The sequence below is a fragment of the Aulonocara stuartgranti genome (genome assembly GCF_965226115.1).
Source record: "Aulonocara stuartgranti genome assembly, chromosome: 10".
NCBI classification, from domain to species: domain Eukaryota; kingdom Metazoa; phylum Chordata; class Actinopteri; order Cichliformes; family Cichlidae; genus Aulonocara; species Aulonocara stuartgranti.
In genome coordinates, this window is record NC_138946.1 from 21,020,089 (window position 1) to 21,032,647 (window position 12,559).

The 12,559-nt window shown below is 42.7% G+C and overlaps 1 protein-coding gene across 1 annotated transcript; it reads left to right on the forward strand.

Moving 5' to 3' along the window:
• Positions 1-108: 108 nt before the first annotated feature.
• On the forward strand, positions 109-10,819 carry xrra1 (X-ray radiation resistance associated 1). The gene is made up of 17 exons (XM_082549489.1): positions 109-234; positions 902-1,047; positions 1,130-1,201; positions 1,293-1,365; positions 1,470-1,567; positions 1,728-1,876; positions 3,198-3,302; positions 3,521-3,630; positions 3,708-3,757; positions 3,846-3,935; positions 4,015-4,108; positions 4,194-4,309; positions 4,699-4,833; positions 4,951-5,080; positions 5,219-5,334; positions 5,430-5,535; positions 5,628-10,819. Exons 1-17 carry the CDS (start codon positions 123-125, stop codon positions 5,780-5,782), a joined length of 1,857 nt encoding a protein of 618 aa, XP_082405615.1. The 5' UTR covers positions 109-122; the 3' UTR covers positions 5,783-10,819.
• The last annotated feature ends 1,740 nt before the right edge of the window (positions 10,820-12,559 follow it).

A 12,559-nucleotide genomic window follows, 5' to 3' on the forward strand; every position in this document is an offset into this window, starting at 1 on the left:
ACTGCCCCCTGCTGGACGGGAGAAGCGGTACTCGTCTTACGTGCTGTTGCTAAGATACAGAGAGCTTCACTGAAGCTCGGGATCAAACACATTGTAGCAGTTTTTTGACAGTGTGGTGATAAATGGATTTGGCTGCAGTCAGGATGACTTCAGAGTCCTACACCGCTGACGCAGGGCGGAGCTATCCTGTAAATTGTTTCCCTGCCGGGACTTCACACCACAGAAGACGAGACGGTATGTTGAAATAAAGCAAGGTTGTAACTAGCTTATAGTAGTGAAATAAATATAGTGAAAACGAACAGCACCAAAACCAAGTTAGCTGGTTACTCTAATGTTGTAAATGCTGTAATGTGAGCTACTGCTATGTACAGTACAAAGTAAATATTATTTATCAAAAGGGGCCCAGAAGTTCAAGCAGTACCAAAGGGCACTTTTATGAATGGAATTTGGGCCATACCCTAAATAATATTTGTGCTTGGTCTACTGAGCTGTCTACACTGTATTAAACTGTATGTGTCTGTCTGTATACAGGTGTATGAATGGTGGGATTAGTTGAGAGAAATCATAGTTGGCAAAAATCATAGTTTAATTTTGAACATACATGCCCACATATCCGTAATCAGACCAGCCCATCTGGAATCAACAATTATGCCACTTAAATCACCTTTCTGATCCTCAGTTTAAACTTCAGCAGGTCATCTTGACATGTCTAAGCCAAAATATACTGGGTTGTTGCCATGTCACTGGTTCATAAGATATTTGCATTAGTGAGCAGATGCACTGCTCAGTGAGAAAAGAACTGACAGATCCAGAATGAAGAGACTAACCAATAATGAAGAGTGTTTACCTGTGTGAAAACACCTGCTGGCGTGGTTTTAGTCATCCATCTTTGCTTTTATAGGTGCTGGGCACTGGCTTGCAGCTTACAGGGAGGCAGAGGAGCAAAAATACAGGCATCAACGTAGGAGAACAAAAGCAGCTTATAAAAAATGTGAGAGCGAGCTGGCTGATACTTCTCATGGAGTCACATTAGACAGAGCTTTCCTGGTATGAACCTTGAATTCAACACACAAACGCTTATCTGACAAAAGTTAGAAAAACAGTGATATTTTTTTATTTTCTTTTTCAGCTCCAGTTGCATCATGTTGACAGACCCTCTGAGCTCTGTTCTCTGGACATCAGCGAGCAGAAACTAAGCTCTGTAAGAGCCACCTTTTCCTACTTTTACTTACCTTTATCAGCCTGTTGGTTAAAATCATTTGTGATTAGTTCCTTTATACTGGGGGTCACAGGTCAAACCAGAAGAACTCGAGGTGTTTGATAACGTGGCTTACATCAACGCATCTATTAACTCCCTCTCTCTAGGTGAATATGCATGTATACATTATCCTGCAGATTTCATTCTAGCATCGCTGTGTGTGCCTCTTTCATGAAGTCATATCAGAGGCTGTCCATTGTTTTTCCTGCAGGATCTTTCAGTAGTTTTGTGTCTCTAAGAGAACTCAACCTGTCATTAAATGAGGTTAGCGACTTGATGTTTGATGCTGCTGCCTTCCCTCTTCTCGAGGTAAGATGACTCGGCGGTGCTTTGTAACTGTGAATGTGCAAAAGAGATGCTGACATTCAGAGGAAGAGTTAAATGTGTGCCATTTTTCTTCTTCTTCTTCTCTCCTTCTTCTTTTGAATGTGGTTAAGTTCACCCGAACAGTGCATTTTAATCCTCGCAGGTTCTGGATTTGTCCTACAACTGCTTATCACCTGATGCTATTGATTCTCTCGGTCGGCTCCCACGTCTTAAGGTCCTTCATCTAACTGCAAATCAGCTTCAGCATCTCCCTCCTAATCTGGGCTCCTCACACCAAGACCCCACTCAGCTGTAAGTGCCTGAAATAGCAATCTATTTTTTACCACGTTTCATCCACGATCAAGAGACGTTAGCCGTCCATCAGTTCAGATGATGAATTTGCTCGTTTTTCCTGCCCACTTTGATGTACGTTTATACTGAAAAGCTTCAAATGAATAAACTGCAGAAGTATGTGCACATTGGTACTGGGCAAAAACAGAATTTGCGAGTGTAGTCTTGGTCTTCTATCCCCACCTCACACACACACAGACACACATACACACACAGTTCTGCCCTGCTTTGTGTTAAATGACTGACAACAAAACAAACTTTAGGTATAAAAAGCTGCCTGATTTACAAATTTACAAATCCAATAGTGGTAGTCATTAAACTGGCTGAATCCAGCTCCCATAAATAATTAGTAAAATATTCCAAGATGAAATAATTTATGGCTATCTTTTAAAATCTGTGTTAACTCAGCATGTTTTAAGTGTTATGATTATCATGATCCATGAAGTTATCCAGTACCTTGGTTATGATTTCATGACACATTTCATTCCTGAAACATTCACAAATGTAGTTTTCAAACCCACCAAAAGGGGGAGCACAAATGCTCCAAATTCACACTTAGGTACACCTTGCTAGTACCAGTTTGGACAGTGTTTTGACTACAGAACTGCCTTAAAGCTCCATGGTACAGATGGAGATGGAGACAGGGCATATCCTGTTGGAGACAGCCACCACAAGATGGGTACTGTGGTCATAAAGGGATGAAAATGCTCTGCAGCAATACTCAAGTAGGCTGTGACATTTAGACTAAGGTAGTGTGCCAAGAAAATGTCCCATTACACCACCTGCAGTTGCCTGAACCACTGATACAAGGCAGGTTGGATCAATGCTTTCATGTTTTTTCCAGTCTTCTATTGTCCAGTTTTGGTGAACTTGTTTAACTTACAGCCCTTTTTTCCTGCTCTTAGCTCACAGGAGCTTGGTTGTAAAGAGTGGATATTTGAGTTGCCCTTGCCTTCTTATCAGCTCGAAGCAGTCTGGATATTCTCCTTTGACCTCCACCATCAACAGCACTTTCTCCCAGAGACCTGCCAGTCAAGGGATGTTTTCTCTCTTTGAGGTCAACCTCTGTAAACATTCTGATGCTCGTATTGAACTTCAGCAGGTTGTCTTGACCATGACCACATGGCTAGAGGCAGCGAGCTGCTGCCCTGTGATTGGCTGATTTGTGTAAATGAGGGGTTGAATGGTTTACCAAAGTCACTGATGAAAATAGATACATAAAATCTTATTTCACTTTAATTGTATCATCACACACATTTAGCATTTCTTCGTTTACGTGTAGGCCGGCTAAAGATGAAGACACATGCTTTCAAGCTCTAGAAGTCCTGATGCTTGATGATAATGAACTGACCTCTGGAGTCTTCAGCAGCCTTAAAAACCTAACGAGGTCTGTAAGTTTTCCTGTAAAGACTTTTTGCATACAAAATATTCATTATAAATGCACTTTTAAAAAGTCTGCATGCATATTGCCAGCCTTTGTGCGTCACAGTGCAAGTGAGAAATTGCACTTTTAAATAAAAGTGTTTCTTAACATGGACTCCTTTATCACAAGGCACAGCAAATTAGTGGAAACGCTCATTAAGCATTTTTAATTGTTGATTACAGGCTAAAGCATTTAAGCCTACAGGGGAACTGCATTTCTGAAATACCGTTCATGCAACTGGTGGGTTTTTCCAAACCTGTGCAGACTGCCACTGAAGAAGAGGAGGAAGAGGGTAAATACTCGGCATCAGCTTTGTGTAATTCACATGTGTGTCCAAAATTTCCTTTAAAAATATCTCTCCCGATCCAGCACTCGCTCACTCGGAGCCTTCCGATCAGTATTTGACAAGAATCTCAGAGGTAATTCGTCCATGATCTTTTAGATGTGTCATCACTGTAGCTCGGTGTTATTCTCCCATTAAACTTGTGTGTCTCGTGGTCACTCTAGATCTTTCGCAAACACAACTGGGAGCAGAACCGCAAAGAATCCAGTTTACCTCTTCCAGCGCTGCAGTACCTCAACCTAGCTGACAACAAGGTGTGCTGCTGCTTTTTATAAATAAATCCACTATTTTTGGGAAACGAGGTAGCGTGACACACCGGTGGTTTCTCATCAGGTTGCTAAGGAGGAAGCACTGATGGCTGCCACTCTTTTCCCAAAGCTTCGTGAAATTGATATTCAGTTCAACCCCATAACCACGCGGAGGAGAGGTAATATTCCTCCTGTAAAGAATCATTTTAAAATAGGTGTTCGGGGCTTCAGAAACAACCTCATCATGTCTTTGTTTAAATACAGGAGATCCTCCCTTGCTGGCCTACATGCAGGAGAGACTTGGAATAACAATAAAGCAGAAGAAAACACCGGAGGTTGTGAAGCGCCCGCTGAAAGTGTCCACTGAACCAAAATGGAAGGTTGGACTTTTTTGTGTTTGATCACGATCCTTCGAATTTTGCTGTATCAATGTCCAGGCTGGAATCTTAGGTTTAGTGATTTTGCAGAAAGGACGTGTGATTGACTCCAAGGTGGTCATATTTTTGGTAGCGTTTGCCTCTAAACTTGATCGTTTTTTATGAATTCTGATAAAACTCTGTAAGGGCGTAGAGTGGGGTCATGCTAACAATCCATTAAAAGTGGATTTGCATGCACTAAGGTCTTCAAGGCCAACTTAATGATTGATTGCTCAGAAATGGATAAAAATAAGTCTGGTGTGTGTTATCAAGCTTTTTGCTTTTGTATTAATCACTGTAAAGTTCCATTTCAGTGAATGAATCATTATGTTTTCAATGTTTTCATATTGGAGGTGGATGAAAAAATACCAAAGGTGTCAAAGAAGCTAATACTGCTGAATCCACAAAGCCAGGCTGGCAAAAATGAAGGCAAAAACAGCAGAAACCACACCTTCCATGAAAAAAGAAAACCCTTCTTTCTTACTCAGGTATGTTCTTCAGTAGTTTTCCTCATTGGGATATAAAAATCCATCATTTTACCAAGTTTTTTAAATGTTAGTTAATGCCGCAGCATTTTAACGTAGTCAGTGTTATTTCATGCTCAGGCAGCAGATGGACCTGAGTTTGAATTTGGTCTTCTTCCTGAAGACAAAGAAACTGCAGACAGCAAGGAGAGAAAGCAGTTTGATTTCTTGATGGATGTCGAACCGAACCCTCGTGTGCTCAAGCTCAATGGTGAGGAAGGAGGAATGTATTTTCATCTGCAGCCATTTCGTTTTTTTGTCAATTGTTTCAAAGCCAGTAAAGTTTGGCTATACAGCGGGACCGTGGAGAATACTGATGCTTTCTTTCTCTCTTCCTTTCTTTGTGCAGGAATTCAAACAGCTGTTCGGATGCTGGAGCACACACTGAAGAATCTCCATGTTTACAGGGACTCGAAACCAAAGCTCGACAGCATCCAGACGCCGTACAGGGAGCGAGAGAAAAGGGTTTGATGTTTAGCCACACAAACTTCATTTGCAGGCTCGTAAATTGCAATAAACCGAGCGACTTTAACTACGTTTTTATTAATTACTGCACACAGATTAAGGAGCTGCCACCTCTGAAACCTGTGAAGCAGCTGACTGAAAGGGTAGAGGACATGATCAAAGAAATCAGAGAGAGTAAAACAGTAAAAGTGGTCCCTTTAGGTATGCACATTTCCTACTTATACGCAGTGAATGTCAACATATTTCCCCTGTAAAGCCCTCTTTCTTTAAATAACACTCTGTTTTCTGTCCAGCCACTACCCTACAAAGCAGAGGTGTCAGTAAGCAAGAATATAAGGAAGCTCTCTCGCTGATGAGGGACATGAAAAGAACATATAAGATGGTCCACGCGAAAACAATGGAGCAAGAAGCCGCCATCAAGTCTGACAGAGACTCTGACCAAATCTGAGTTGAATCTCCATCTGTTTAACAGTCACATCCAAATAATTAGCCGAGCAGATTTTCTTTGGCTTGAAATGTTTTCTTTGTATTACTGTGAGTAGAAATAAGTAAATCGAGCAATGTTTTCCTCGACTATCAGCTCTAGAGTTGAAGTGCAGAGTTCACAAAGCTGTAGCAGATGCAAGTGTGTCTAATTGTAACTAAAAAAGTGTGCCACTGTCTGCTCCCCGTAAGCCTGACAGTTCTGAGCAGCTGTGCCGCCACGGCTGTGACCAGAATCCATCCAGGATGAATGCATTGTATTCATTAGGAGTTTGTCAGTAGAGCTCATTGCAAAAACAGAAAGTAGAGAGAGCTTTTTCTCTCTTTTTGTTTTGTTTTGGGTGAGGAGAGGTGTTTTAGACTGTTTGTGCACATTTATATGCAAACACCCTGTTCTGTTGAAGGAACACTGGGGTAGATTAACAGTGCAACAAAGTCCACATCAAGCCCTGCTGTATTTGAAAATGTTGTACACCCTCTAATGGTTCCCAATCAGCTATTCTCCATGGGTATTGTGCATCACCCTCTCACTCACCTTTTATATGGTAAATGGCCTGTATTTATATAGCGCTTTACTAGTCCCTAAGGACCCCAAAGCGCTTTACATATCCAGTCATCCACCCATTCACACACACATTCACACATATATGAGATTTTCAAAAATGATTATGTGGCTGATTATTATCTTTTCGTAACTTTGAACAGACTTCTGCAGTGCAGAATGATTTAGGTTTCGATGCCAATGTGCGGTATTACTACAAGTTGAGAGTGGTAGTTGTTTGTTTTCGTTGCTCATTCCCTTTTTGATTTCATGGTCTTGTCCATCATATGATTTTGATTATTTGTCTCGAGTGCAGCGTGCAGATGTGGAATGCATGTTCAGCCCCTGTGGAATAAATCACTTGGCACTCTGAAGATACTGGGTGCAGGGATTCTGGGTTTTTACATTCATGTCGGGACATTTTTCTGCTCCTGTATGGATTGAATCATAAAACATTTATGCATTTCTTACGCTAAACAAAAAAGCGTGCTCTGGCAGGGGGTTCGGTTTAAGACGGGACCCAGATTCAACATGCGAGGAGGTTGTAGGGAAAAAGGTGATAAAACTTTTATGGAACGAGCCGAGGAACAGCTGAGGTGTTGATCTCGGGAGGGGAAGACACAGAAGAGACGAAGAACAGGCAGAATGGGCCTAATGCAGCACAAACAATGGATCAGAGTCACCTGATCCAGCCATAGAAGGAAATTTTGAAGCCTAATGTTAGAACAGAGAGAGTCTGCCTTCCAAACCCAAACCTGGAGCCTGGTTCTGCCTCTCATTATGCTCCCGGAACCAGTGGGAACCACAAGTAAGATGTACTCTGAGGGTTAACATGCTGCTCCAGGATCTTTAGGATAAAAGCAGCTTGGTTATAATTTAATTCTGCATTTCACTGTCTTTTTCAGTTTGATCAAAAATGTAAACACAACAGAAGATAGTATGTCTGTGAAGGTTCTCAGTCATCCAGGTCATCGTAGTCAAAGGAGCTTGCAAAGAAAAGCGTCTGGACTTCTTTAAGTTACTTGAAGACGTTTCACCTCTCATCCGAGAAGCTTCTTCAGATCTAAGGTCAAATGGTGGAGAGTCCCAGATATAAACCTAGTGGGAGTTTCCCCCCACAGAGGGACAAAAGGACCCCCTGATGGTCCTCTAATCGCCTGAGCCAAGGTGTGAAATTGGGTGTGGGTCCCAATCAGCCAGAGTTTCGGGTGAGTTCATTGTGAAACCTGGCCCCACCTTATCATGCGAATTCCTGAGATCAGATGGCCCAGGATGTTAGTGGGCGTTAAGGCGTCTGGGAAGGGATCTCAAAACTGGATTATAGATGGCAGAGAGTTGGTGTCGTAAACCACCGCCTCTGTTCAAAGATGGTCGCTCACAGTGGACATAGATGGCTTCTTTCACTCCTCTTTCAAACCATCTGTCCTCTCTGTCCAAAATGTGAACATTGGCATCCTTGAAAGAGTGACCTTTATCCTTAAGATGCAGATGGACTGCTGAGTCTTGTCCTGTGGAGGTGGCTCTTCTGTGTTGTGCCATGCGCTTGTGAAGTGGCTGCTTGGTCTCTCCAATGTAGAGGTCTGGGCATTCCTCGCTGCACTGTACAGCATACACCACATTGTTAAGTCTGTGTTTTGGCGTTTTGTCTTTCGGGTGAACCAGTTTTTGTCTGAGCGTGTTGCTGGGTCTGAAATGCACCGGGATGTCATGTTTGGAGAAAACCCTCCTGAGTTTTTCTGATACACCGGCTACATAGGGGATGACAATGTTGTTGCGTCTGTCCTTCTTATCCTCCCTCGCTGGTGGAAGCTTCTCGGATGAGAGGTGAAACGTCTTCAAGTAACTTAAAGAAGTCCAGACGCTTTTCTTTGCAAGCTCCTTTGACAACAGAAGATAGTGCTTAGTTATTGAAACCGGGGTGTCTGCATGATTGGGCGTGCGCTGCTTTAACATGGTGTTGTGGTTGTGTTGTATAACTACTGTGAATTTCTGAAACCTTGCCCCCGGGAAACATGCCTAATAATAAAAACAGTGAAAAAAATTACAGTAGCTGCTCACCATAGCAATGGAGTGCATGCAGAAGGAACTCTTTTAGTTTTGTGTGTGGAAGAGTCAGCATTGGGTTCCAGTGATATGTTTTAATGAAATCAATCACTGAGCTCTAGCATGAGAATCGCTGTCATTGTGGTGTCACACAAATCTTAGCGATAAACAACTTTCAGCATTGTAATTAGTTTAAAGCAGTGTTCTATTATTTTTTCACTAAAAAGTTAGTCTTGATGGATGAACAGTTTGACACAGTGAAAACAATCGGTACAGTGCTGCTCAGTGCTATCAGGCAAACACCTGGTCTCCAGTCTGATGGCCTTGTTCAGGTCTTTTCATCCTTAACTATATTTTTGCTGGTAATGAGGAGCCTGTGCCAAATGGCAGAGACACCCTTCTACAGAAATACTCTTTTCCAGTCCAGTGGAGCTCAGCTCCACACAGCCGAGCTTGTCTGAGCTGCAGCGATATTCCACAGTATTGGACACAACAGCTGCTGAAAATCCTCGATGCTAAATAGATTATAAATGATCAGATTGTTTTCATTATTGACTCTCAAATTGCACTTTTACTCCCTATCCAGGCTTGGGTGCGACTCCATTAAAGTGCCCTGAGACTTGTTGTTGCTTTCACTAACATTATGGATTTTGTTCTGCAGCCAGGAAGTCCTAGCATGAACTTATTTTGTTTGACCAGATTGCTGTTACAAAGTAATTTAGAAATGATGATGATTAGTACTTGCAGTCCAGTGCTGTCATGTTGTAATTCTTTAATGCTGGAAGAAAAATAGACATGTACTCTTGTGCAAGACGTTTGTTACACATGTTAGTTTTCCACATTTTTGGGAATAATCAGTCCCTCTGATGGCTGTCTATTCCAAGTACACTCTAGGCGTTTACTGACCTCATCACAAACTTGGAGATCTCTCCAAGAACTCTTCACGAGATTGTGAAAAAATAACTCAGATGCACTTAGTTGGTAAACCTTCCACTTTTTTCACCAGCTCTTTTGGGACATACACCTTCCTTTTCTTTGTTTGTGTTTGTGCCAACATGTGCAAATTTTAGATTATGTAATTAATAAAGCAGATGAATCTGATCATTTCTTTTCCCGCATTACCGTTGTGCAGGCGATGAATCCTGGCTTCATGCTGTTACCTCAGGCTCCTTCTGCAATTCTAAAAGAATCTGTTATCAGGAAAAAGTCAGAAGGATAACTACCAAAGCAACTACAAATTCCCCTTTGAGCCTGATCAGTCGATGAGTAATTAATCACAGCCAGTTGTGCTTGAATCTGCCAACACAGTTTCAGTGTGAGCAGTTGCTTTATATAGACATAAACAGTACCCCAAAATACCCCAAGAATGCAGTACAAAGGGATGTTTTATACTAACAGATGTTTTTATATTTATCAGCTATGTCAATAAATAATGACAGATGCAGGACACAAAGCTGTAAAGGCCCTGTGGTACGAATGGCTTCAAAACCTCTGGATCCTACACTTCCCAAAATGCAATTTACCCAGTTTGCACTTAAACCCCACATTCCCAGCATAAATAACCTCGATGACATCAATGTGATATCATGAGCATTATTTTTTGTTGTCATATATAATTGATTTACTTGTAGACGCCTCATGGGGGTGCTTAAAAGAGGACCTCTTATGGTTCTCTTTATTTTCTACCACATATGCAGCCACATGAAAAACAAAGTACTCTCACATCTGGTGAAAAGCAAACACAGCAAGTCAGCACAAACACCTCATACTAACTGTCAAACACAGTGGCGGAGGACTGAAAATTTGGGCTTGTTTTGCAGCCACAGGACCTGGGCATCTTGCAGTCATTGAGTCAACCGTGAGCTCTTCTGTATACCAGAGCATTCGAGGGTCAAACGTGAGGCGATCTGTTATCTGTCAACAACTAAAACTTGACTCAGACTGCAACAGGACAAAAATCTCAAGCACAGCAGCAACTCTACAAAGGAAACGAAAGAAAAGAACCAAGATGTTGCAATAGTCGAATCAAAGCTCAGACCTCAACCTGACTAAAATGCTGTGGCAGGACCTTAAGAAAGCTGTGCATAAATAAACACCCACAAAGAAAAGTGGTACAAATGACTCTAAAACGATGTGAGGAACTGATAAAATTGCATGGAAAACAATTCCTTTTAGTTATTGCTAAAGGCTACAGGCTACTGAATAACTGGCTGTAGGCCTACTTTGTTTTTCCCACAGAGTGCCTTCTTTTTCACTTAGTTTGTGACAAATAAATATTGATTCATATTGATGTTCATCTGAGATTTTCTTTAATTAATTTTAGAACCTATAAAGGACTAAATCTTTTTGTAATAGGTCTTAACATGTAGAGTTTTGGGAATGTCTACACCTACTGTTTTTTGCACAACAGTAAATAGACGCCAGAGCAGTCTAGATGCTTGGACTTTTAGTTCTGCATGATAGTATACCTATATATTAGGGGTGCAACGATACACAAAATTCACGGTTCGGTTCGGTTCGATACTTTGGTGTCACGGTTCGATATTTTGTCGATACAGAAAAAAATGTTCATGCCTTTTTAATTTGTCATTTATTAAATTTTCACGGCACATTCCGCACCACATCTCTGTGCGTTCATCATTTGTTTGAAGCCAGCTCACCTCCTGCAACTACTTTTCCGAAAATACGTGCTTCTTTTGTGGTTCGGACTCCTGACATTTCTTTGGAGGTGGAGGAACATCACAGTAATTGCTTAAAGGAGCTTCTTCGACATCTTTAAGAGTTCTAAACAAATGTCGGTCCTCCTCCAGAAAATCTTATGTACGCAAATGTAACGGAGGCGGAAGGCTGATTCTACTTCCACAGTGGTTTTGTGCGAAGGAAGGAAACCTTCCTCCAGACGGATTGAGCAGTGGAGCCGCCAAGGGAAGACCCGGCGGCGTCTCGCCACCCTATCAATGTTTCTGTTCCGGTTTCCCGAATGGGCAGAGCTCTCAACTCTGCCACCGCTTTCCTGTGGCAAACCAAGCAGCACCAGCCCGTCTGGGCTTGTGGCCGCCGCCACCGCCTGATACCGTTCACTCTCCCAGTCCTCACTCCACCATCAGTGTCTTCTCTCTCGTCTCCCATCACTCTTATTGGCCTCCGGGACCTCACAGGTGTGTTGGGTTCATAATCAAGGAGGGGCGGAGACTTTCCAGGACAAGTCACCGATGAATACCATAAAACATGCAATAAAACCCATAAGAATACAACACTATACAATATTAAAGAAAGTAAAACACAACCAAACATGCACAATAAAAATATCTTAGGTAACTTGTCCCTCTCCACCCCATGACATCCCCCCACACTAAAATATTAGCAGTCCCTGCTAAGGCCCAACTTGCGGTCCTGCAACCTTCTTGGAGTCTGGTTTCTTTCTTTTTTGTTCGGCCCCCAAGGAAAAATACAAAGTGCGCCATTCTGTCCAGTTCCACAACAAGCGAACCATTTCGCATTCCATAGCATAGCTACCCGGAAACCATTAGGTCCTAAGCTGCACCTCGCTGCCACTGTGGGGATACTTCCAGGCCTAACCTGGGCTTCGTGCTTCATCCCAAGCACTGCTGCCTAGCAGCAACCCATAACCCCACTTCCCGCAACCCTGCAGCTGACCTCCCATGGCAACCTCGGTCGAAAGTTCCTCATTTACTCTTCTTGTGGGCAACACTCATACCTGCGCACATTATCCATACCCATCTGCTCAGGGGTCCTTGGCTTTGGCTCCAACAATCCATCCTTCTTCTTTTGTCTAACCCTTTAAACTTCAAAAATACCGGGGCACCAGAATACACATACATCATCAAAGTTGCTATTCCCTCAGCTACCCCAACTGCTCTTGACCAGATCCTGTCGACGACGCCAATTATGTAACGGAGGCGGAAGGCTGATTCTACTTCCACAGTGGTTTTGTGCGAAGGAAGGAAACCTTCCTCCAGACGGATTGAGCAGTGGAGCCGCCAAGGGAAAACCCGGCGGCGTCTCGCCGCCCTATCAATGTTTCTGTTCCGGTTTCCCGAATGGGCAGAGCTCTCAACTCTGCCACCGCTTTCCTGTGGCAAACCAAGCGGCACCAGCCCGTCTGGGCTTGTGGCCGCCGCCACCGCCTGATACCGT